The sequence below is a fragment of the Homarus americanus genome, unplaced genomic scaffold (genome assembly GCF_018991925.1).
Source record: "Homarus americanus isolate GMGI-L3 unplaced genomic scaffold, GMGI_Hamer_2.0 scaffold15702, whole genome shotgun sequence".
Classification (NCBI taxonomy): Eukaryota; Metazoa; Arthropoda; class Malacostraca; order Decapoda; family Nephropidae; genus Homarus; species Homarus americanus.
The window spans coordinates 31,220-57,724 of record NW_024713560.1 but is presented as its reverse complement, the minus strand read 5'-3'; the positions used below and the strand labels follow the sequence as shown (position 1 = coordinate 57,724).

Genomic DNA, 26,505 nt, shown 5'->3' with positions numbered 1-26,505 from the left:
TATTTTTCACGTCTTACTGTTTATACTGTGTTGGGTGTTGTCATGTCAACCATGAGTGTGGCGTCAGATATTCAATTTAGCAAAGTAATGCTATAATAACTAAACCTACCATAAAACTTAACTAGAAAAGTTCACAATACAACCTGATTGTCATTTGTTGCATAATTAGGCATGAGTATTACAAGGTATTTTAACTAAATAATTTCCATTAAAAAGCCCCTAGACACACACAGGTAAAGAAATAATTTAAATTTTGAGATTAAAATAAAAGTTAAAGTTAAAGTAAAGGAACTTAAGCCTTCTTAGTTGCTCAGTTTCCGTAACAATATACATGGCCTATGCAGTATGTGGTGCTAATATAGCATACGGCCTCCGTGATACATAGGTTAGGTTAGGTTAGGTTAGGTTAGGTTACGTTACGTTAGGTTAGACTAAAGACATAAAATACAAATAAACTGAAATGTGGTGACGTCTTCAGCACTACATGGTATTTATATACAAACAATTACCCCAAAATAATAATAATAATAAAAATAAAGCATCAATATTAAACTTTATTAAGATACACTGCATAGCAACATACGAGTGACAAAAACAAAAAGGCTAGGTTAAGAACATCATATGCAGGGCTGGATTAACCATTAAGCAAAATAAGCACGTGCTTAGGGCATCAAGGGAAGGGGGGCACCACAGAAATTTTCCATAGCCGGATTTACCATGGACCATATGGTGCAAAACTGCAAATGGTGCAGCTGAACCAAGGTTCACAAAAAGAGGCCCACACATTAAATGAAAAAAATACATACATATATATAAAATGATTGTAGAAGACAATATTGAGTGTGCCTTTCCAAATGTTGATATTGGCTTTCGTATATTTTTAACATTAATGGTCACAAATTGCTCAGCTGAGCGTTCATTTTCTAAGTTGAAGTATATTAAAAATCCCATCAGAACAACTATGCAACAAGGCAGGTTGGATGCCTTATCTCTACTAAGTATAGAAGCAGATGTGTTACATAAGACTAGTTTTGAGGATCTGATCAAAGACTTTGCAATTAAAAAAAGTAGGAGAAAACTTTCCAACTATAAATAAAGTGGACGTATACAAAAATAAACATTATTTTCCATCTTACTGTAAATTTTGTTTAATTTCGAAAAATAACATTTTATTTTATGGTTTATTATTGTTTATATTTTGAATTACATATATATGGGGGGGGGGGGCACCAAAATCCTTTAAGTGCTTAGGGCCTCTAAGGGTCTTAATCCGGCCCTGATCATATGTGACAGCTAAAGTAAAGAGTCAGTTACAAACACAGCACATTGTCCCTCTCCCTTGATTTCGAGAACACAACATTTTGTGATACATGCACGTACCAGTAGCCAACATAGGGGGTTAAATGTTTCACTATTCAGCACCGTTTCTCATCATTTCCAGACATATATGAGCATCTACAAAACCTCTGTGGTTCTTACTGGTCACATACGAACTCACACAGTACAGATTATCAGTAAGCACATCAAACGAAAATGTCGCTTCCAATAGTAATAAGACCTCAGGGCGTGTTGGGCAGAGTTGCTCCCTATAGGCAGATGATAGCGGTTGCCCAGGTCTCTGCAGGCAAAAAGTGCCCACCAAACCGTGTTGCTAATGTATTAGATAGGAAGGTACCGGTAGTATACAAATTAATCTTGTATTACAGCCTTAATCGTGTGCACAGTATCCACACTTTCATCCATACTGGAACCTTTATTAACACCTACACCATCACACGATCCCTTAAACTGTCGGGCCCGGCATGACAACCCTACACCGGTAGATGCCTATGGGACGGGGCCTAACAGACCTCCTATCGATAAAAGACTTTCCTGGACTGGATGTGGCAAAACCTTCTCTTTCATGTAGAAGCAGCTGGCTTTAAAACACAGGTGAACTGGCGTGCCCACAGGTCTTGCGAGCAGTAAACATTGCAGCCCCCCGTCCAGTGAGGGCGAAGGTGGTGGCAAGTGTCTACAGTTGTTGATTCCATAATTATCCTGGGTCATGCTGATGTTGTGGGTATCGTGTTGAATGTTGTAAGTGTCATGTTTTGTTGTGGGTATCATGTTGAATGTTGTAAGTGTCATGTTGTTTGTTATAGGTGTTATGTTGAATGTTGTAGGTGTTATGTTATTTGTTATAGGTGATATGTTGAATGTTGTAGATGTTATGTTATTTGTTATAAGTGTCATGTTATTTGTTATAGGTGTTATGTTAAATGTCGTAGGTGTTATGTTGAATGTGATCAAAGTCTGGTGATACAATTTTCTCTGTTTGAGCCACCTCCTGACCACATCCTGTTGGTGCCCCTCCTCGTCTCAGTCATCTGCACAAATATTAATGCTGGATAAATATCTCAGTTTGTTAATGATTATTTTAATATAACCTAACCTAACCATACCATAATCGAACCTACCTTAACCTAACCTAACCCAAACGTAATCTAACATACCTCAACCATAATCTAACCTACCTCTAACCTAACAGAACTTAACCCAACCTAACCTAACCTACTCCTAACCTAACCTAACCTAACCAAACCTAATCTAAGCCAGACCTAGCGTAGCTTAACCTAATCTGATCTACCCTTAACCTAATCAAACCAAACCATAACCTAACCTAACCTCACCTAACCAAACCTAACCTAACCATAACCTAACCTAACCTAACCTAACCAAACCTAACCTAACCTGACCTAACCTAACCAAACCTAACCTAACCTGACCTGACCTAACCTAACCTGACCTAACATAACCTAACCAAACCTAACCTAACCTAACCTAACCTAACCTAACCTACTCTAACCCTAATAATATGACTAAGGAGTCAGTTTACTCACCGAAACTCATTCACTCATCAATGAATAAAACATATTATTGTTAGTTCATCAAAGCTTATTATTTTATCAAAGCTTATTAAGTCATCTAAGCTTATTAATTCATCAAAGCTTATTAAGTCATCAAAGCTTATTAATTCATCAAAGCTTATTAATTTATCAAAGCTTATTAATTCATCTAAGCTTATTAATTCATCTAAGCTTATTAATTCATCTAAGCTTATTAATTCATCAAAGCTTATTAAGTCATCAAAGCTTATTAAGTCATCAAATCTTATTAATTTATCAAATCTTATTAAGTCATCTAAGCTTATTAATTCATCAAAGCTTATTAAGTCAACAAAGCTTATTAATTTATCAAAGCTTATTAATTAAACTTTGATTTATCTCCAAAGCATCATTTATTTTACTCAATAACACCATTCAGAAACTCATGGACTGATATCAGTAACTCAAGGTTTATACAAACGAATTAACTTAGTAACTCACGAATTAACTCAGTAACTCATGGCTTGCACTTAGAAACTCACAATTTGAACTCAGCAGCTCATGGATAGAACTTAGTAACTCACAATTTGAACTCAGTAACTCACAATTTGATCTCAGTAACTCACAATTTGAACTCAGTAACTCATAGATTGAACTCAGTAGCTCACAATTTGAACTCAGTAACTCGTGGATTGAACTCAGTAACTCACAATTTGAACACAGTAACTCGCAATTGGAACTCAGTAACTCATGGATTAAACTCAGTAACTCATGGATTGAACACAGTAACTCACAATTCGAACTCAGTAACTCATGGATTGAACTCAGTAACTCATTAGATTGAACTCGGTAACTCACAGTTTCAACTCTCTACCTTTCGGTACTCACCAAACGTTGTTTTCTTAAGTTGAAGATTTGCAACAATAGCAACAGTACACCTTGAAGGTTGCTTACTATGACACCTGCTGCTGACCTGCCGAAACCAAGATAGGGATGAGACGTCACACTATGCACGGGGTCAAGAGGTCACACTATGCACGGTGTCACGAGGTCACACTATACACGGGGTCAAGAGGTCACACTGTACACGGGGTCAAGAGGTCACACTATACACGGGGTCAAGAAGTCACACTATACACGGGGTCAAGAGGTCACACTATACACGGGGTCAAGAGGTCACACAATACGTGGGGTCAAGAGGTCATACTATACTCGGGGTCAAGAGGTCACATATATACACGGGATCAAGAGGTCATTCTATACTTGGGGTCAAGAGGTCACATGTATACACGGGGTTAAGAGGTCACACTGTACTCAGGGTCAAGAGGTCAGACTATTCACGGGGTCAAGATGTCATACTATGCACGGGGTCAAGAGGTCACATTGTACACGGGGTCAAGAGGTCACACTATACAGAGGGTCAAGAGATCACACTATACACGGGTCAAGAGGTCACACTATGCACGGGTCAAGATGTCACACTATACACGGGGTCAAGAGGTCACATTATACACGGGGTCAAGAGGTCACACACTATACGGGGTCAAGAGGTCACACTATACACGGGGTCAAGAGGTCACACTATGCACGGGGTCAAGAGGTCACACTATACACGGGGTCAAGAGGTCACACTATACACGGGGTCAAGAGGTCACACTATACATGGATTAATAGGTCACATAATACATGGGGTCAAGAGGTCACACAATACACGGGGTCAAGAGGTCACACTATATGCGGGGTTCAAGAGGTCATACTATACTCGGGGTCAAGAGGTCACACTATACATGGGTGAAGAGGTCACACTTGTTAGGAGTTGGGGATTTAGAATATGGTTAAAAGTCTACCCAGATCCCAACAGGCAACAACAATAAAAAAACAAAGACAATCAGACTATAAAAGGGTAGACAAAGGATGCGAGTTTTTGTTGTGTATAATAAAGTACCATAAATTCCTTAACAAAATATTCAGCTTTCTATAATTTACCCTTAACCATACTTAACCTAAACATTCATAGAATATACATATTTATACAACATACAATAATTTGAAGCAAGGTGGAGGTGGGGAGGCAATATAAGATTACAAATACTTAAGTGCGGAGCTGAGATGGCTGACGAGTAAGGCTGAGTATTGTAGAAGAAGACAGTAGGTAGTCACTGTGCCGTAGGTTTCCAGGATAGGTGATCCTGTGGTCACTTCCCAGAGTGAACTGAACTCTCATCGAATTGGAGCTGATGAGGAAGACTTGGAGGAGGTGACGCAACAACCAGGATATGGAGAAGGGAAACCCCGGAGTGGTAACTAAGACTAGTCATACTCGGGTTTCGTCCCTAGATGGCGTTGCTCGTGGTGCTGGGTAGGTAGATCATGACAATAGATGGCGTGGTTCGTAGTGCTGGGTAGGTAGATCATGACAATTGATGGCGTGGTTCGTAACACACCCCCCCTCCAAAGACCTCCGTAGCGCGGGCGCGAAGGAGGTGATCACCTGGTGCGTCTGGAGAGTAGCTGCTGCATTTCCACTGGAGCTCGGGATAAGGAGTCCGCAATCAGGTTGTCCACCCCCTTTATGTGCCGGACTTGTAGATTATAGGGCTGGGTGAGGAGAGCCCAGCGGAGGATTCGCTGGTTGGAGGTCTTGTTGGTTTGGATGAACGTGAGTGGGTTATGGTCGGTGAAGACTAGGGTTGTTTGTGGGCAAGACTGGAGGTAACATTCAAACTTCTTTATTGCCAACACCAGAGCCAGGGCCTCCTTCTCTATGGTCGAGTAGTTGGTCTGATGTTTTTTCAACTTGGCGGAGTAGTATGCCACAGGGTGAAGGACATCAGTGGTTGGGTCGGGTTGTAGGAGCACAGCCCCCACTCCGACACCGCTAGCGTCGATTTGCAGATGGAAGGGCAAGGTGTAGTCAGGGGGGTGGACTACAGGCTTGGAGGCAAGGAAGGCTTTGAGGCGGTGGAAAGACTGGTCGCACCTCTGGTTCCAGATGTAAGGGACCGCAGAACTGGTAAGGTCTGTGAGGGGTCCGGCCACGCTGGAGAAGTTACTGCAGAACCGACGGTAGTAGCCGCACATCCCCAGGAAGCGCATGAGTTCCTTCCTCGTCCTTGGAGTGGGGAAGGACAAGATGGCTCTAACGTTTGCGTCCTTGTGTCTCACCATACCATGCCCAACGATATGTCCCAGGTAAGTCACTGAGGCCCGGCCAAAAGCAGATTTAGCCAGGATTATGGTGAATCCAGTCTCTTGCAGTCGTGCGAACAGTATCTCCAAACGCACCAGATGTTCGTCCCAGCCGTCCGACACCACCACCAGGTCATCCAGGTAGGCGAACGTCCCATCTAGGTCCTGAATCAGGTAATTGATTGCCCTCTGGAATGTGGCCGGAGTATTAGAAAAGCCAAACGCCATAACCAAATATTGAAAAAGACCAAATGGAGTTATATATGCTGAGATTATTTTTGCCCTATCCGTGAGTCCCACTTGATAATATCCTTTCAACATGTCCACGGTAGATATAAATTTTGCACAGCCTATGCTGTCTATTATATCTTCAATCAAAGGTAAAAGGTAGGAGTCTGAAACAGTGACCTGGTTCACTTTACGATAATCGGTACAGAAACGAAAAGTGCTATCGGGTTTTGGAATGAGAAGGCAAGGTGAAGACCAGAGGGAGGTACTAGGCTCAGCTAAGTTATGTTTTAACAAAAAATCTACCTCATTTTTCATAATCTTTCTTTTTTGTGGATTTAGTCGATATGCTGATTGCGTAATGGGTTGTACATCATCTGAGATTAGCTTAATATCATGTTTAAGTATATTGCAAAACCCTGGGAGGTCTGACGTGACTTTAGGAAATGTTGATAATAACTTAGTGAGATCTTTTGCTTGAGATGGATTCAGAACAGAAAAATACTCATCCAAGTTGTTGAGTATGTGACTGTTAGCAGGATTTTCTTTAGGTAGAGGGAAGTCTAAATTCTCCAATAGATCCATTTCATCTGTCTCCGGCTCCGGCCCTGACAAAGCCGTATGCAATACAGGTAGGCTTATTGCCTCTAGGATGTCTTCCTCTGACTGCTTCGAATGGTAAAGTTTCATGAGATTAATGTGAACAAGTTGTGAATCTTTTCTGCGATCAGGAGTATGGAGTATATAGTTGAGGGGAGATAGTGTATTAGCATTGACTTGAAAGTTTTGATGGAACCGTTCCAAGCAACCTTGGGATTGTGGGTGGTAAGCCGAAGATGTACAATGGTCCACACTGAGGTCTTTTATATTCAAAGATGGATCAGATTGTTGGGCTTTAATGAGCTCATCCTTACCAATGGTATTATTGTACAGATCTTCTGTGGGTAGGAAGATATTGGAGGTGGTTTTAGATGAAGAGGGCCCATTTCGCACACTCTGTGACCGGGTGACAGCACAAGATGGGAAAGGTGAGGAATAGTTTCTTCAAGGTCAGTGGTGGAGTTGACAGGTAAGGGAGAGTCGACTATCTTTATGTTGGGAACCACTAGATCTCCTACCAAGTCATTACCCAATAATAAATGAATGCCGCTCACAGGCATTGGATCTTTCCAAATGGCTACTTGCACTTTCCCAGTAATCAAGGGACATTGGAGGTGCACTTTAGCTAAGGGATAGGAAGAATGGGATGAGAGATCTGAAATTAGAACACTCTAATTAATAAATGCGGTAGATATATCAGGAATGACGTTAAACAGGAGGATAGATTGTGCTGCTCCCGTATCACGTAGTATACGAATAGGGAAAGAACGAGACCCCTCTATGATTGAAATTTTTCCCTCATAGGTGAATGAAGAGAAGAGATCCTGATGAGGCCTTTCCACATTGGCCGTTGCTATTGGTTTGAATTTGGGATCCAGGGAACTACTTTTAGTAGTTCGACACTTTCGGTGTTTACAAGACTGGATCGCATGGCCTGGGTTTTTACAGTAAGAACAATAAAACTTGGTTGCATCAGGGGGGGGGTGGGTGTGGGACCTTTCGACCTACCACTCACGCCCCAAGGTTATCATCTGAGGAGGACCTTACAGGCCGGAAAGTACCAAGTTCTCTACGGCACAGTGACTCCACCAGCAAGGCGTACTCATCAGCCAGCTCAGCTGCACGCCCTAAATTAACCTCTCCACGCTCCTCCACATGCTTCAAGATGTGAAATGGTATCTTGCTCTTCCACTCCTCCAGGACTACCAAGTTTAACAAATCCTGAAGTGGCCATTGTTAAGAAAACCTAGATAAATTAATTAATGGTCAAAAGATAAGATAAGTGGATTACCCTAGAAAATATCACGGCAGTGGATAACCAGAAATTCCCGGAAACTACCCAAGTTATACCTAGAGAAATTACACTTATGAATATTGTTCTTCTGATAAGATCCTTAAATAAGGATAAGAGACTTGAAAGAGAAAGGGCGTATTACGGCATTTATATAAAGATCCGTATTAACAACCCTGAGTAAACAGGAAGGGCGTATTACGGCATTAATATAAAGATCCGGATTAACAACCCTTAGATACTTGAAACAGGAAGGGCATATTACGGCATTAAAATAAAGATCCGGATTAACAACCCTTGAGTTACTTGATTATTGACCCAGAATGAGATAATGAGAAGAACAATAATTAAGGCTTTATAATTATGGGGTCCTGTTAGAGCGGGGCGTCCCAAGATATCACTTCACCCTAAACTAGTGACTATGAAACAGCCTACTCTGGAGCGAGGGTACGGCATTAAACAGATCCGGATTCTTCCCTACACTCGATAAGACTTACTACACGACTGCCACGTGTAATAACAGGTAAGCCTTATGACACTTGGAACCTAATATCCTACGTCTGTCACTCTTACTGTAAGATAATACCAATATATGCACACACATATGAAGGAAACTTTAAACCACCGTAAAGCAATTGTGAACAGAAGTGACTGGGAGGAATAATTAACAAGGAGTAGAAAGGGGGGAAGAAATATGGCACTTAAGGTCGTGTCCTGTCAAGGTCGCCATTTGTTACGAGTTGGGGATTTAGAATATAGTTAAAAGTCTACCCAGATCCCAACTGGCAACAACAATAAAAAACAAAGGCAATCTGACTATAAAAGGGTAGACAAAGGATGCGAGTTTTAGTTGTGTATAATAAAGTACCATAAATTCCTTAACAAAATATTCAGCTTTCTATAATTTACCCTTAACCATACTTAACCTAAACATTAACAGCATATACATATTTATACAACATACGATAATTTGAAGCAAGGTGGAGGTGGAGAGGCAATATAAGATTACAAATACTTAAGTGCGGAGCTGAGATGGCTGACGAGTAAGGCTGAGTATTGTAGAAGAAGACAGTAGGTAGTCACTGTGCCGTAGGTTTCCAGGATAGGTGATCCTGTGGTCACTTCCCAGAGTGAACTGAACTCTCATCAAATTGGAGCTGATGAGGAAGACTTGGAGGAGGTGACGCAACAACCAGGATATGGAGAAGGGAACCCGGCAGTGGTAACTAAGACTAGTCATACACGGGTTTCGTCCCTAGATGGCATTGCTCGTGGTGCTGGGTAGGTAGATCATGACAATAGATGGCGTGGTTTGTAGTGCTGGGTAGGTAGATCATGACAATTGATGGCGTGGTTCGTAACACACTGTACACGGGGTCAAGAAGTCACACTGTACTTGGGGTAAAGAGGTCAGACTATACATGGGGTGAAGAGGTCACATTATGCACCGGGTCAAGAGGTCACATATATATACACGGGATCAAGAGGTCACACTATGCACGGGGTCAAGAGATCACACTATACATGGGGTTAAGGGGTCACACTATACACGGGGTCAAGAGGTCCCACTATACACGGGTCAACTGGTTACATTATACACGGGGTCAAGAGGTCACACTATGCTGGTGTTAAGAGATCACACTATACAGGGGGTCAAGAGGTCACACTGTACACGGGTCAAGAGGTCACATTATGCCGGTGTCAAGAGATCACACTATACACGGGGTCAATGGGTCACACTATACACGGGGTCTAGAGGTCACACTATACACGGGTCAAGAGGTCACATATACATGGGGTCAAGAGGTCACACTATGCACAGGGTCAAGAGGTCACATTATACACAGGGGTCAAGAGGTCACATTATACATGGAGTCAAGAGATCACACTATACACAGGGTCTAGAGGTCACTATACACGGGGTCAAGAGGTCACACTATACACGGGTCAAGAGGTCACATTATACACGGGGTCAGGAGGCCACACTATGCACGGGGTCAAGAGGTCACACTGTACATAGGTCAAGAGGTTGCACTATACATGGGGTCAAGAGGTCACATTATTTACAGGGGTCAAGAGGTCACATTATACACGGAGTCAAGAGGTCACACTATACACAGGGTCTAGAGGTCACACTATACACGGGGTTAAGAGATCACATTATACGGGGGGTCAAGAGGTCACACTATACATAGGTCAAGAGGTTACACTATACACGGGGTCAAGAGGTCACACTATACGCGGGGTCAAGAGGTCACACTATGCACGGGGTCAAGAGGTCAAACTATGCACAGGGTCAAGAGGTCACGCAATATATGGGGTTAGGAGGTCACACTATGCAAACATTCAAAGGTAACGTAATACTAGAGGTCAGAACAGTGAAGATTATAGGCTATTTTCTGGGGGGATGGGGCTAAGGTTCAGAAATTTCCCCAATTTGTGTGATTGATGGAGGATCCAGACACCAAGAGAAGAGTAGAGTAGGTGGTCTGTGGTTGTTCCAGTTGTATGCTGCATGAAAGCATTATCTAATTACTTAGAGGATTAGATCTATTTTTTTATTCGCGAATTTTACTACTGTATTGAGCAGTTTATATATTGACTTCATGAAATAATGCTGTCACAATTCATTGCAACAACGAAATACAGTAACAGTTTACAGTGAAATCTTTTTTTTTTTCACTCTGCTAAACCTGCTGGTAACTTTGGTGAAATCAAGGTTTCTGCTAGGTCTCTCTCAGTGTTAATCAGGAAAAGAGCAGATTAACGCTCTTCACCCATGGTTGATCTCAAGTAGGACATAATTAGTTTTTGTTTACTAAATATTCTTTCGGCTCCAACTGTTAAAACCCCGATTGTACAATACAAAATGGCAACATTGGGATAAGCTATATCTAACCTCGTCCTCCTAAAAACAGCAACATATCCTGCACACCTGCATCTTCAAGTTCTGCTTTAGCAGCTGGTGTCTCCTGGATTAGACAAGAGTACTGAGTGTACTGTACTCTGCTACCGCAGTATCAACATCCACGTCTTTAGAATATACTTCTGCCAGATCTTTAAACATTGATTTCTTACCCAAATGCGGTGGCATTGAACAGCTAAAGTTTGTGAAAGATTCCTCAAAATCCTTAAATCTCTCTTCATATTCTACAGTCAGTCTCTCATATATCTGAAGAAGTATTTGAGTCTAGAATCTAATTACAGGATCAGTTAGTTGCTCATCACAGGCAGCCTCCCCTGCCATCCTCTTTCTATGCCTTACTCTGAGTTATTAAAGTTCATTTCTATCACCTACATCTTCAGCTATTTTCTGGGCATTTCTAGTTTTTCTTCAAATGCCTCATTTGATCTTAATGCTCGTAAGGGCCATTGTTAGTAAAGAGAACATAGATATAATTGCAATAACGGAAACATGGATAAATTCAAACAGCAAACATTTTTTAGCAGAATTTCATATTCCAGGATATAACCTATTTAAATTTGACAGAGTAGGAAGGAGAGGGGGCGGTGTAGCAGTGTATATCAGGGTGTCATTAAAAAGCTGCAATAAATCAAACATTAAAACAAATAGCGACAATGAAAGTATTTGGGTAGAGATTGGTGAGGGCAATGAGTCCGTAGTCATTGGTGTTATATATAGACCACCTAATTTGAGTAGGAACGATGGTAAATTGCTATGGGAGGAAATAAAGAAGGCATCTGATAGAAACAATGTATGTATTCTAGGCGATTTCAACTTTTCAGGCTTAGATTGGAAAAATCAACTTAGCGATAATGAATCTGAAGATTTTCTAGAAGTAGTACAAGATAGTTTTTTATATCAATTCATAAACTCGCCCACTAGAGGAAATAATATCCTCGATTTAGTTCTCAGTAATAATGAAAATCTAGTAAAAGATGTTGGGATTGGAGACGAACTAGGAAACAGTGATCATAAAGCCATATATTTTAACATAATATGGAATGGCAGGAAGAAGGAAAATTCGGCCTTGATCCCGGATTTTAGGAAGGCTAATTACGGTAGCTTAAGGAGAGACCTAAGGGATGACCCTATGGTCAAAAGATTAATCCCCCCCACACCTCCGGAAACTGTCAACTTAGGACGGGAGAACCCCGAATTTAATTTAGCAGCTACTTATGAACAATTTATTGCGACAATCCATAATGCTCAAAATAAACACATCCCTAAAAGAAAATTCAGATCGATACGGAACCAACCAAAATGGATGAATAATAGACTCTTAGATCTTCTAGGGAAAAAGAAAGGAGTATATAGAAAAGTTAAGAAAGGCGAAAATCACTTACTTGGTTACTATCAGAACCTAACAAGACAGGTAAAAACAGAAATTAGGAAAGCAAAGAGAAATTATGAAATCAAGGTAGCAAACGAATCGAAAAATAACCCCCAAGCTTTTTATCAATAAATCGAGAGAAGGTCCCTTAAAACTACGACAGGAGAAATATGATGATGAGTTAGAAATGTGTAACGTTAAATAGTCATTTTCGCTCCGTATTCACAAATGAAAACCTAGCACAGTTTCCAGAAGTTCATAAGGTATATAACGACAGTATAGAAAATATGTTGATGAATATCAATATTACTAGTAACGATGTGCTTAAAGTAATTAACAAACTGAAGCCTCATAAATCGCCTGGTCCAGACGAGGTATATGCTAGAATATTAAAAGAATGTAGAGATGAGTTGAGTAATCCATTAGCAGTTTTATTTAATAAGTCATTAGAATCGGGCCTAGTGCCAGAAGCTTGGAAACTTGCAAATGTAGTTCCGATTTTCAAAAAAGGTGATAAATCAATTGCATCAAATTACCGTCCCATTAGTCTCACGTCAATCATAGGCAAGTTGCTAGAGTCAATTATTGCTACAAAAATCAGAAGTCACCTTGAAACATTCAACTTAATTCATTCTTCTCAGCACGGGTTCACCCAGGGACGTTCTTGTCTCACAAATTTGCTTAGCTTTTTCTCAGAAGTATATGAAGCGGTAGATAATGATAAGTCATATGATATAATTTATTTAGATTTCAGTAAAGCATTCGATAGAGTCCCTCATGAGAGATTGATGAGGAAGGTAGAAGCACATGGAATAGGTGGATCATTATTAAAATGGATTAGGTCATGGTTAACTGGTAGGAAACAAAGAGTCAGCATAAATGGATTAAAGTCAGACTGGGGTGCGGTCAAAAGCGGAGTTCCCCAGGGATCTGTATTAGGCCCTCTGCTGTTTGTTATATTCATTAATGATCTTGATTTAGGTATAACTAGTAGGATAAGTAAATTTGCAGATGATACCAAAATGGGGAGAGTGATAAATTCAGACAGTGACTTTGAACATCTTCAAAGAGATCTAGATACCTTACATGAGTGGTCAGTAGACTGGCAAATGAATTTTAATACTGATAAATGCAAGGTACTACAGATAGGGAAGACGAATACAAACGTTAAGTATAAACTAGGTAACACGGAAATAGAAAACTCAGATTGTGAAAAAGATCTAGGTGTATTTGTTAGCAACGACTTGAAACCTAGAAAACAATGTATTAGCGTTCGCAACAAGGCAAACAGGATTCTTGGGTTCATATCTAGGAGTGTGAGTAACAGAACTGCTGACGTTATCTTGAAACTTTACCTAGCATTAGTGAGGCCACACATGGATTATGCGGTTCAATTCTGGTGTCCTTATTATAGAATGGACATAGATTCTTTGGAGAGAGTACAAAGAAGAATGACAAAAATGATCCATAATATTAGAAACCTTCCATATGAAGAAAGACTGAAAAGCTTAGGCTTGCATTCATTAGAGAGGCGTAGAGTTAGGGGAGATATGATAGAGGTGTTCAAGTGGGTAAGTGGGATTAACAAGGGTAAAATGGAAGATGTTCTGAAGCTCAGTAATAACGAAATAACTAGAACAAATGGCTTTAAATTAGATAAATTCCGATTCAGAAAGGATATAGGCAAGCACTGGTTTGGTAATAGAGTTGTGGATATGTGGAATAGGCTACCGAGTGCTATAGTAGGATCGGGGACGCTAGGGAGCTTCAAGACGAAGTTGGATAGGCACATGGAAGTGCTGGGATGGGTGTGAAAGGGATCTGCCCTGTATGGGCCAGTCGGCCTCCTGCAGTATCCCACTTTCTTATGTTCTTATGTTCTAAGGAAGTTAAAGTTGCGTGTATCATACTTGATGCTTGTATCACATCCATTTTTGGCATTTTGGAGACATTTGGATAAGATAAAGATGGTTTTCAGAACTTCGCTCCATATTTCCAACAGCAAAAGAAATTCTAACTAGCTAATATTAATTAGTAATCCATAAGCCACAGCAACTACAGCTGGGTTTTTGTAATTTTCCTTGATGTGGTCTAAAGTCATTAATAATGCTGCATAATTGTGTTTGAGAACCTCCACTGCTGCTTGTTTGCAATACCGATTTGTTTCACACAGTCGGTGCAACTTTTTTGTCAGTCCCAGTTCTTTCTCTGAGTTCTCAAATATAAATAACCTTGGATGACTTACAGTTATAAAAGTATTTTTTCAATATTGCCAAAAATAGCAACTTCATTCACACTGGAGCAAGTAGCAGGTAAAGCCAAATTTAATTTATAAGCACAACAGTACACGATCAGTGACAACGAGTTAACATCTTGACCCTAGTGTGTAATCCTCCAAATCTTCTTGACTTGTTGGAAGCACCATCATTTGCCTCTGATCTAATATACGTTCACACTTGGATCTAGTTCCTTCAAAAGCTTCTGAAGTGTATCGGACAAATATTCTGATTTGGAACTGTCAATAACTATAAATTTTATCAATCTTTCCTGTACTTGGAAAACAGTGCCCGTGTAGCGAGTAGAGATCGACGTAGCCTGGCGAATCTCACTTGTTGGATTCAAGTAAGTCTGATTCCCTGGAGATTCACCCAGAGGCTTGGTGAGAACTGCATCATATTTGCCTAATATCTTTACAAGCTCAAGAAAGTTACCGGTAGCTAGCTCTTCAGTCATTTCCCAGAACACAAACCTATAGCTTCAGTATCAACTAGAGCTGAGCCGGTATGTTTACTGTTTAGTTTCATCTTTGCTGAGGTACTTTGGGTATCTGTTGCTTCATCAACCCGAGAAATATCCCTTGCCTGACCTTGTGATTCTATGAATATACGTTTAAATAATGCCTTCATATTTTTAATCCCTTTTCCTGTTTTTTCTTAGCCTTGCATGCTGGGTGAGACACTCTTTTTTTTTTTTTTAATAATTTGCTGCAGTCAAGTCCCACTACGTCCACTTTGCTGTGAAAGGCCATTTTTGTATTTTTTAAATTTTAAGCAGTGCTGCAATATAAAATTTTCAGGGAAGGAATAGTACGAAGCAGAAACTCCCTGGTAGAACAGCTGCTGAGGCCCATATAAGATGATGCTTGAAACACACGAATACCATTTATAAACCTACTGTCAATGGGTTCCCAACTTATACTGTATGTACTAGTAATAACATTACAGCTGTATTATACTCGTGAAAAGAACATTCATGTGAACTCATATTTCAATTTGTTGTCACTCGGAATTGAGTATGACAATCATCCAGCTTGGAAACAATGATATGATTTATTAAGGATGTCACCTTCGTTGGTTAGCTCTGAGGTGACTCGAGAGGCCAGTACTGGATCGGCAGGGCTGTCCACAGATGAGGCATGTGTAGAGGGTTACATCTAGAGCAAGAGGGATGACTGCAGCGTCTTTCCGGCGCTGGCGCTTGTCTGCCTAGGTATGCAGTCGGGCTAACTCGAAAGTATTGACACCTCGTGTGGTTCTCCTCTAAGCATTATGGTGTGGAGTGATCGTCTCCCAGGTGAGGGGGGTCGATTTGGCACTTTTTCCAGTTTGTCTTAAGACTGTCCTTATATATTCTCCATTGCATGCCAGCGTTATGTTTACCATTGGGTAGATGACTGTTAAGTAGTTGTTTTGGCAGTCTAATGTCATCCATGCAGGTAACTTGGCCAGTTCAACGTAGTTGATTAAGGATAATAGTAGCCTCGATGCTCCTACAGTTGGTGATAGCGAGAATACTGGCATTTTTTCTCTTGTCTTTCCAGAGAACTCGGAGGATGGAACGTAGACTACATTGCTTAAAGTTTTCATGTGCCTCCAGGTGCCTCCTGTATGTGATGTGACCCATGCCTCGCTGCCATACAGCAGTGTGGAGAAGACCACTGCTTGATACACGTGCAACTTTGTAGATTATTTCAGCTAAAGACATGGGTACAGAGTCTGCCGAAGGTTTGAGATGCACATCTGATCCGAAGTTGAATCTATTCATCGATGTCAGTGGTGGTGGACAGGTGGGAGCCAAGGTACTGGAACAGGGTAACATTAGAAAGAGTAGTGCCGAGAAGCTGGATGGATGGTGGAGGTGTAGATGAACCAGAGGCATTCACCTCAAAGCCGAAGTGTGCATACGCATTTGTGTAGGTGTTCACAATATCTTGTAGGTCGCGTTCAGTGTGAACGATGAGTTTCAGGTCGTCGGCATACTGATGTTCAGTGATGGAAGCGGCGGACACATTTGGTTCTGCCTGTTGTCGTCTTATGCTGAAAAGTCCCTTCATCCGGTGCTGGATGTGCACCCCGCCGGCAAAATTGGCACTGGCACGAGTTAGAAAATCAGCCAAGAGAATGGAAAAAAGAGTTGGTGCCAGCACACACCCTTGTTTTATCCCCGTTTGGATGGGGAACATCTCAGATTGGGTGCCATTGTGCAGGACACTGCCGCTAATGCCAGCGTGGAGCTGCCTCACAATGGCACTGAATTTTGGCGAGCAACCAAAACGGCTGAGGGTCCGTCAGAGGGTTTCTCTAATGACCGAGTAGAAGGCCTTAGGTCAATGAAAGCCAAATATAAGTCACGACGTTGTTCTCTACACTTTTCCTGTATCTGCAGGGCAGCAAAGATCATGTTTGGTGTGCCACATGATGGTCTAAAGCAGTGATTCTTAACTTTTTTTTTTCTGTTCGCACCCCTCCCCCCGAATTGATGAAATAACATATTGTAATGGGAATTAATAACAGATCCATTGTGGTTTGTTATCTATATTGGCAACTCAAAAAAAAATAGTGAAAATGCAATGAATTACCAAAGTGCAAAAAAATTCACAATTGACAACTAAATAATGCACTGTAAAAATTCAGATAACTAGAAATGTGCAAAATGTGCAAAGATTACTTTACAATTGCAAGTATTTTGCATGTGTTGCGGATGAACCTGATTGATTATGCTTGTGCACCAAACTCAGTAACATCGTTGCTGTTGTTTGTCCTCCCTAAGATGAGCCTCGTTTGACCACAGCATCCTCGTACCCCTAAGAAACTGGTCTCTCACCCCCAAGGGGTGCGAGCACCCCCGGTTAAGAACCCCTGGGTCACATTGAAATTCTGGGAGGAAGTTTTCTGCATCAGGAAGAAGTCTGTTTAGGAGAACTAGGGCGATAATCTTCCCAGCTACGGACAGCAGCGAGATACCGTGGTAATTGTCACAGTCCTCCTGCTTTATACACCTCAGGTGGGATTCCATCAGACCTTGTGGCTCTGTTATTTTTTATCAGCTTGATGGCAGTATCTACCTCAGCCAGGGATGAAGGATAGCTGAGGTGGGTCAGCTCTGAATGTGTCTCGGTTGAGCAGCGAATGGTAGTTCTCATTCAAGCACTAACGGATGCCTTCTTCATCTTTAAATAGGATTTATCGTTGGATGAGCAGAAGGGGGCCACGCCATGAGGAGTTGGGCCATATATTATTTTAGCAGAATTGAAAAATTCATGCATCTTTGTTGATTCGCAGATATTTGCACTTCATACGCTATATTTTTTAACCATTCATTCATTATTTGCGAAGTTTGCTCCAGGCCGCTGATATCTTCTCGTGGAAGGAATCAGCTTTGGTTCGAGACTTAGGGTTGTTCTGCCAGTCAGTGAGAGCAGCACGTTTACTACTGGCGAGTACTTCGATTTCCGGGTCGTTTTCATCAAACCAATCCTGGTGTTTTCTTTTGATTTGGCCGAGGGTCTCTTTCCAGGTTTTTGTGATAACAACTTTGATGGGACCCCATTCAGCACTCGGATTTTAGTTGTTTGTTGTTGGGTTGCTTATAAGCTCATCATAAGACTTGCTGTTAAAATGTTTTTGGAGGCTTGTTGCCTTCCCCGTTTGGAGGCAACGTGAAGGGAGAGTTTAGCTCTGAAGAGCCAATGATCTGTGTCACAGTGGTCTGAGCCATGCATGACACGGGTGATGAGGACATCTCGGCGATCTCTTTCTCTGACAATGAGAGGCCAATATTTGGATCGTGAGTGTTGCCACAAACCCTTGAACTTGTCGGTCTGCCTAAACAAGGTGTTGGTAATACTGAGGTTATATTCAGCACACTTTATGAGAAGGAATTGGTCTTTTTAATTACACTTGCTTACTCTGTTTCTCCCTTTGGTTCCCTGCCATATATCAGCATCTCTGCCAACTCTGGTATTGAAGTCACTTTGGAACACAATCTTACCTTCTTTTTGGATAGAGATTAGCACTCTGTTAAGGTCGACGTAAAAGGTTTCCTTGATGTCATACTCTGCATCCAGTGTTGGGGCATGTTGCACTGATGAAGAAGACATGCCGTGAGTGATTCATTGGGACTCAGAGCGTCATGGGGTGCTCGTTGATCCCAACAGGCATTTCAATTAGCCTGTGTAGGATGGATTGGCGAATGGCAAATCCAGCTCTGTTGATGTGCTTTCATTCTGCAGCAGGCTTACCCCTCCAGAAGAAGGTATAACTTAACCCCTGTTCTGTGAGTCGACCCTCATCTACGAACCGGGACTCGCTAATGGCTATTATGTCGATGTTATACCAAGACAATTTATGTCTATACTCAGGGCTTCGCTCTTCACATCAGTGCCAGGCTGAAATTCTCTGAGAACCCAAGATAGACTTTGAGGTTCTGTCTTAGTGCCTTCTTATACTGTGGTTTGTGTTTATTTTCTGTCTCCCTAACTTTAGAGTGCTCCCTCACTTTCACTGTTAATGTGCCCTATACCTTCACTGCATTTCTCTACTTTCATTATGTTTCCTTATCTTTACCGTGCTTTTCTACCTTCAGTATGCGCCTCTTCCTTAATTTTGTTTCCCTATATTCACTGCTAGTGCACTTCACTGCTAGTGTACCCTCACTGAGCCTCCGAGCCTTCAAGGGCTGTGTATTTCCCTAGCTCCACTTTGTTCCCTGCCTTCATTGTAATACCCTACCACTGTACTCTTCTACCCCCATTATGTTTCAATAACTTCAATAAGCCTTGGTCACTCACCTCCAATTACAACTTGTGAAGTTTGTGACCCGCAACTCTCCCGCCCAGCCCAGACCCATGATCACCATCAGCGTCAAGTGTACACGGAGCCTGTATGGAGGAGAGACATATATATATATATATATATATATATATATATATATATATATATATATATATATATATATATATATATATATATATATATATATATATATATATATATAACTTCATCAATGGACTTGTTACTTGGAAAGCGTAGTTTCATAATGAAGAGGAGAACCAGAGAAAAGACAAACATCTTGACTAAGTTGGGTTTCTTTAATCACTAACGTTTCGGAATATCGTTTTCCATCATTAGAGCCTAGAAAACAAACAGTTTTAAAAGTTAAAAAAATTACAGGTCATATACAATAAAAACGCAACATTATTCCAAAATTTACCTTCTGCAAAAAAACAAAAAACCCAGAGCAATATAATTTAAAACCGATAAAAATGACGAGAGACCAACATACAAAACGAAAATGAGAAAGCAAAATATACAGGGGGTATTTCCTTAATTTAGACGAGCCTCACGGTGAAAAACACAAGAATTCACAGGAAGCCATATCAGAAATGGATGGCTTTACTTTATATTGATACAAGGCTTCCATAATGAGGAGGTCCTTCTCACAGTTTCTCCTGCCAAGAACTGAGGAATCAGACTGCGAAAACGGGTGGTCATGTTTGTGGGCGTGGTTACGGATAGCTGAATGTAGTGGTTGTGTGATTAACTGGCCTGTTCGAACGGCCCAAGTGCTCATGGATGCGAGTTATCATATGTCTTTTTGTTTGACCTATATATGCTGCTCTACAGCTACCACACGTAAATTGATAAACAACTGAGGATTGCAGGTATGTGGGTATGGTGTCTTTAGATTTAAATAATTTTTTTTATTGAAAGCTGGGCTTTGAAAGTTAGTCTAAGAGAAATTTGTGGATAGAATTCATTGAAAAGCTTCTTAAGTTTGTTTCTAAGGGTGAAACTAAGTGGGCCTGAGTACGGGATGGCTAAAATAGATAGAATATTTAAGAATGGTGTAGACTTGTGGCTGTGTGGGACTAAAAAACCTATTAAGGGTTTTGCCTATATAAGTGTCTGTAAATCTCTTAGGGAAACCATTGTTAAGGAATAGTTCCTTTATGTATTTTAGCTCAATGTCCAAGTGGAAATAGCTTGAACATATATCAAAAGTTCTGTTGGTAAAAGTACGTACTAGATTACGTTTGTAATTAAGAGGAATGAAAGATGAAAATTTTGAACTCAAACCAGTGAATGTTGGTTTTCTGTATAAGGCTGTCTAGAAACTATTATGAAGCCGGTGGATATATTAACAACAAGGAATGGTGGAATATTGTCCTTTTCCAATTCACAAGTAAATTTGATGTTGCTATGTTTCGAATTTAAATAATTTAGGAACCCAACTTAGACAAGATGTTTATGTTTTCCCTGGTTCTCCTCTTCATTATATATATATATATATATATATATATATATATATATATATATATATATATATATATATATATATATATATATATATATATGTTGATAAAATCAAACACCAAAAAGATGGAAAAACAGCCTTGATAAACTTGAAAAGAAATAAGAATATCCATATTACCAAGGCTGATAAGTCTAATGCTATTGTAATTTTGGATAAAAGTGACTACAATGATAAGATGAATTCATTACTTAGTGATGAAAGCACGTATTGTGAGCTTACGAAAGATCCCCTGGAAAATATTAATAAGTTATCTAATTCCAAAATGAAGATGTTATTGAAAAAGAACCCCGATCTCACTAAACAGCTCTCTCAAATCAATCCCACTTTACCTTATATGTATGGATTGATCAAAACACACAAGCTTAATAATCCATTACGTCCTATCGTGAGTTCTGTGGGTTCTGTTACTTACAAATTATCCAAGTGGCTGGTAAAGATGATATCCCCTCTTACAGGCCAAATATCTAATTCACATATACGCAATAGCAGTGATTTAATTGATAAACTCAAGAAACACAACGAACCTTGCGAATTAATAAGTTTTGATGTAAATTCACTGTTCACTAGAGTACCTGTGAAAGACTTACTTTCATTTCTTAAAGATAAATTACAACTGCTAGATTTAACTATTGAACATGATACTTTCCTGAAATTGATAGAGTTATGTGTAACTGACAATGTGTTTAGAGCAAATGGGAAGTTCTACAAACAAATATTTGGCATGAGCATGGGTAATTGTCTTTCTGCTCCTCTAGCCTGTATTTATATGGAGTTTTTTGAGTCTAGATTACTACCCAATATAGTGGACTTTATTCCTCCTTGGTATAGATATGTAGATGATGTTCTTTGTCTTTGGCCTAAAAACAGTGACCCATTGGAATTTTTAGACAAGCTTAATAATATTGTCCCTAGTATCACATTCAAAATTGAAAGAGAAATAAATGAATCCCTTCCATTTCTTGATATGCTTATCATGAGAAATGGCCAAAACTATAAATTTAAGGTATATAGAAAGCCCACACAGGTAGACAGTTTCATTCACTTTTTATCGAATCACCTTGAGTCTACCAAAATGTCAGTTTTTTCTGCTATGTTCCTAAGATGTCTGCGTATTTGTGACTCTGAATTTATTGACGATGAATTTAAACACATTCGTTCTATTGCACAGAAACTTGGGTACCCTTCTGTGTTTGTTGATCGTTGCTTTAAAAGGGCTAAAAAATCCTTTCATTCCTCTCAAACCAGACAAGTTCCTACACTTAAGAATATTTTGACTCTGCTCTATCGTGATGAATTTGTCCCGTTAGTTCGGTCCCTCAAGCTTCTAAATATTAATGTTGTTTTCAAGTATGACTCAACCATTACCAATATGTTAATAAGGAATAGCCCAAGTTTGAATGTAAATGGAAGTGTTTATTGTATTCCATGTAGCAAATGTAATTGTAATTATGTAGGTCAGACAGGAAAAACACTGCAGCTCAGAATCAAACAACATAAGTATAATATCAGAACTGCATCTGAAAGCAGTGCCTTGTTCGTTCATGTTAGGAATAATAATCACCCCATTGCTTGGGAAAAAAGCTTAGAAGTATTCAAATCATCTTGTGTCACAGAAAGACTTCTGGTTGAAGCTAGTTTGATTAAGGAATTAAAATCAATAAACCTTAGTGATGGTCAGTTCAAAACTGATAATATGTTACATAAATTTATTTGTCAGTGGCCCAAGGTTAAAAATGCTTTGAAAACCTTTGATCTTGATGTATGATAGTTATTTTGTGGGTCCCTTTTTTCTGACCTGACCTGTCTAGTCACGTCATCACCCTTCTCTTAAGCTCCTCTACGTGTGTGTTGGTGTGGGGATTAGTGGATGTCATCATTATGACCTGACCTCATGTTTTTAGGTCACCCTGTATATTTAAGCCTCTCTCTGTCCATGTAATCCAGTTGCCTCTGAAGATGTCTTGAATAAAGACGAAAGCTAAGGTACTCCGTTGTTTCCATTTTCCCGTGTGATTTTATCAAGATTTATCTTATCCACGTTTTCATTGTGAATTTACATGAAATATATATATATATATATATATATATATATATATATATATATATATATATATATATATATATATATATATATATATATATATATATATATATATATATATATATATACTTCATTTTTAGTTCATATAACACGTGGACTTTGAACATATAATCAACAACCTCACCAGCCAGGACTCGAACCTTCAACCTAAAGCATGGGACTAGGGAACATTACCGCCCATACCACAAGAGCACTAAAAGCAGGTCTAGACTATATGATATTTCACACAAAGCCTGTTCATCGAGCTGATTTAGTGCTCTTGTGGTATGGTCGGTAACGTTCCCTGGTCCCATGCATTAGGTCGAGGGTTCGAGTCCTGGCTGGTGAGGTCGATGATTATATATATATATATATATATATATATATATATATATATATATATATATATATGTGTGTGTGTGTGTGTAGAGAGAGAGAGAGAGACCCACAGTATGTAGAAGGTGACTCAGTGACAGTCTCACCTTAGCCCGAATTGTCTTGGTCTTGTTGCGGACGGCTGCACGTTAAACATTCTTTTGAACCTGTAGGCCAAGTGGATGAAGAGACACAGGTTGACCATCAGCAACACTAACACTATACCGTACATGTAGGCCCATGCTGAAGCCTTGTCTGTAGGAATAATATCGTGAACTGTTAAACTAAGTCAGTGTTAAAAATAGAAGTCACAGTTATAAGGACGAACTAAAGATGTATACCCACTCTGGCGGTCTTGGTGGAGCAGAGGGTAACCCCAATAGGCAATGCCTACAGTTGGTATTTAAGAAGCGAAGTGAATGCCTGCAGATATTGGTAGGGGTTGCTTATGAAGTACTGAAATGTTCATGAGAAGAGGAAGGGCACCCTAGGAGTATTAGTATATTTTTACTGGTATTGGAAAAACAATTGAGGAGCTGTCCGGACTTGTGGACTATTCCTAGGCACTGCCACCCTTGTCGCTCTACAAGGATATGGTTATTGTGGTGGAAATACTTTCTCTCCTTAAACATATCTTCTAAACTTTATAACCAGCCACCCACTATATTTATACAATATATAAGAGGACAAGTACATACACAATCCAAAGTTCTTGGCGAAGCCAAGCTTGAAGAAAGGCCAGGGTAGCGGTGGGTAGCACACACCAGCTCCTTATCGCAGTCACTCATATAAAACACACGAGCACAGGTATAAAATATTATTTTAAACATTGAAATGGTCAGCACTTGCATAACAAATGCATTCATAACTTTGTATGTCCATTCTCCTTGGTCAGTCTTCAACCTTGTCTTCGCCTTCCTTCCAGCCACGGAGGTAAACAAACTTTGGATTGTGACTTTACATTAGCAAAATATTTTGTGTGTAACAGAGCATTTAACTGCCTAAGTGAGACACACAGCCTAATATCTTCCTATTAACTTTACAAAAAGCGTCTCCATTTCCCAGTCTAATACAGAATAATCAGAATTATACGCCGTTTGGGCAGACACAAACCTTGCCCACGCACTGTTACCATAGCAAGGAAAATATCGAACTAATATTGATGTATCTGCAGTTGCCCCTGGAAACTATCTTATGTTATTGTTTTCTTTAACCACCCAAAAAAACATTACGATAACAACTCTTGGTCAATTTTGGCGCTAATCGTACCAAAGCTGTATCAGGTGAATCTTGACACAGGTTGACCAAGTCTGGTGCAAATCTACAAACCCGTTCTTGTGTTGTTTTGGGGAACACACAAACAAACAGGACTGAAACAATAGCCTAACACGTAGTTGTGCACAGAGGAATAATCCGATTTACTAATAGTTATCAATAATAAAAAAGTTAACAGAATGAATGAATTAAACTAATGGAACACCTTAAGATGAGGCACCCAACCGTATTCCACCTGTTCATTAAGCACCCTAATGGTTCTTGGTTAGGTTAAGTTAGGTAGGTTACGTTAAATCAGGTTAGGTTGGTATTACGAGGTGTAATCATCAGTTGAAATCGTATGGGGGTTTCTAATCTGCAAGTAATTCAAACAAGTTACTTTATGGTCAATATAATGAAGTAAGAAGAAAGAGAACCATTCACGTCGACCTGAACTATGACCGATGTGGGGTTATGTCTTAACACCTTATCTCACCTTGTAGATAAACTATATTCTAGTTATCTTTCTCTAATTCTTTCATTAAAGCTAAAACAAGATGAGCGGTTTACTTACCTCTGAACCAACAGTTAGGAGACACAAAATAAGGAAGAGCGGCACCAGAGGGCTTTAATGTATCCATAAGGACGGCCACCAAACCCACCACGACAGGACAACCCCAGGCGTAAATATTGTAACATATGAACCATCTTCCGAACTGCCTCATGTCTATACCATTCCTAGTCAATATATTGGTTACAATATTTGTTATGAGTCAAAATGGAGATTTAAGAACGAAACATGAAACAAAATAAACAATAAACCAAACCTAACCTAACCTAACCTAACCAAACCTAACCTAACCTAACCTAATCAAACTTGACCTAACCTAACCTGACCTAATCTACCCTAATCTAGCATAACCTAACGGTACTAATCCGACCTAAAATTAATCTAACATAATCTAAACTAGCAAAACCTAACCAAACCTAAATTAACGCTAATTTAACCTAGCATAACCTCATGCGAACCTAACTTAACCTAGCCTTACAGAAAGCCTAATCTAATCGATCCGAACGCTAACATAACATAACATAACATAACATATTCGGTTTGGTCCTGCTTCTTGGGGGAGAGTTCGTATACATTACTGTTTTAAAGCGGGAATTTAAATTTTCTTGTTCTACTGTATATGCTGAGACCTTCAGGCAAAGTTTGGGTAACACCTCCAGGTTAATTAAGTACAATACGTTTTCTCTGCAGAAGCCATCTGGGATTTTGGTTAGGCGGGAAGCATCTAAAATGATGGTTTTGGGAGTTTCATTAAATAAATCAACAAATAATAGACATTCATAATCTATTTATTTTAATTTATTTCGATTGGTTGGATACTACTAACAAATTTTTAGTATGATTCATCGTTCTGTTACTTTGTTCGTAGAACAAAATAGCCATATTGTACCTACTTTTAACCAAATTGGCTTTCACTTTGAAAGTATCTCTAAGTTTAATGGCTTCTCAATCACCCAATATTGTATATAGAGCTGCCCAAATTGGCGAAAAGTTTCCTTATAAAGTGCTCTGATTAATCCATTTGTCATATTCATATCTCAGGCATGTGTATGATGCCCAAGGGGCCCATTGTAACATAGCCGCGTTTAGGGCATTTCGTCAATATAACCATATTTCCTAAAGTAGATGCCAGAGGAAGTTGATCTGTGTATATATATATA

At 39.8% G+C, this 26,505-nt stretch overlaps 1 protein-coding gene across 1 annotated transcript; it reads right to left on the bottom strand.

The window, feature by feature from the left end:
- Nucleotides 1–541: 541 nt before the first annotated feature.
- On the bottom strand, nucleotides 542–25,611 carry LOC121872268 (probable G-protein coupled receptor Mth-like 3). Its single transcript, XM_042374936.1, has 5 exons — nucleotides 25,349–25,611; nucleotides 23,628–23,775; nucleotides 19,540–19,629; nucleotides 3,756–3,840; nucleotides 542–2,369 (listed from the first exon to the last, which is right to left on the bottom strand). Exons 1-5 carry the CDS (start codon nucleotides 25,497–25,499, stop codon nucleotides 2,289–2,291), a joined length of 555 nt encoding a protein of 184 aa, XP_042230870.1. The 5' UTR covers nucleotides 25,500–25,611; the 3' UTR covers nucleotides 542–2,288.
- Between the last annotated feature and the right edge of the window lie 894 nt (nucleotides 25,612–26,505).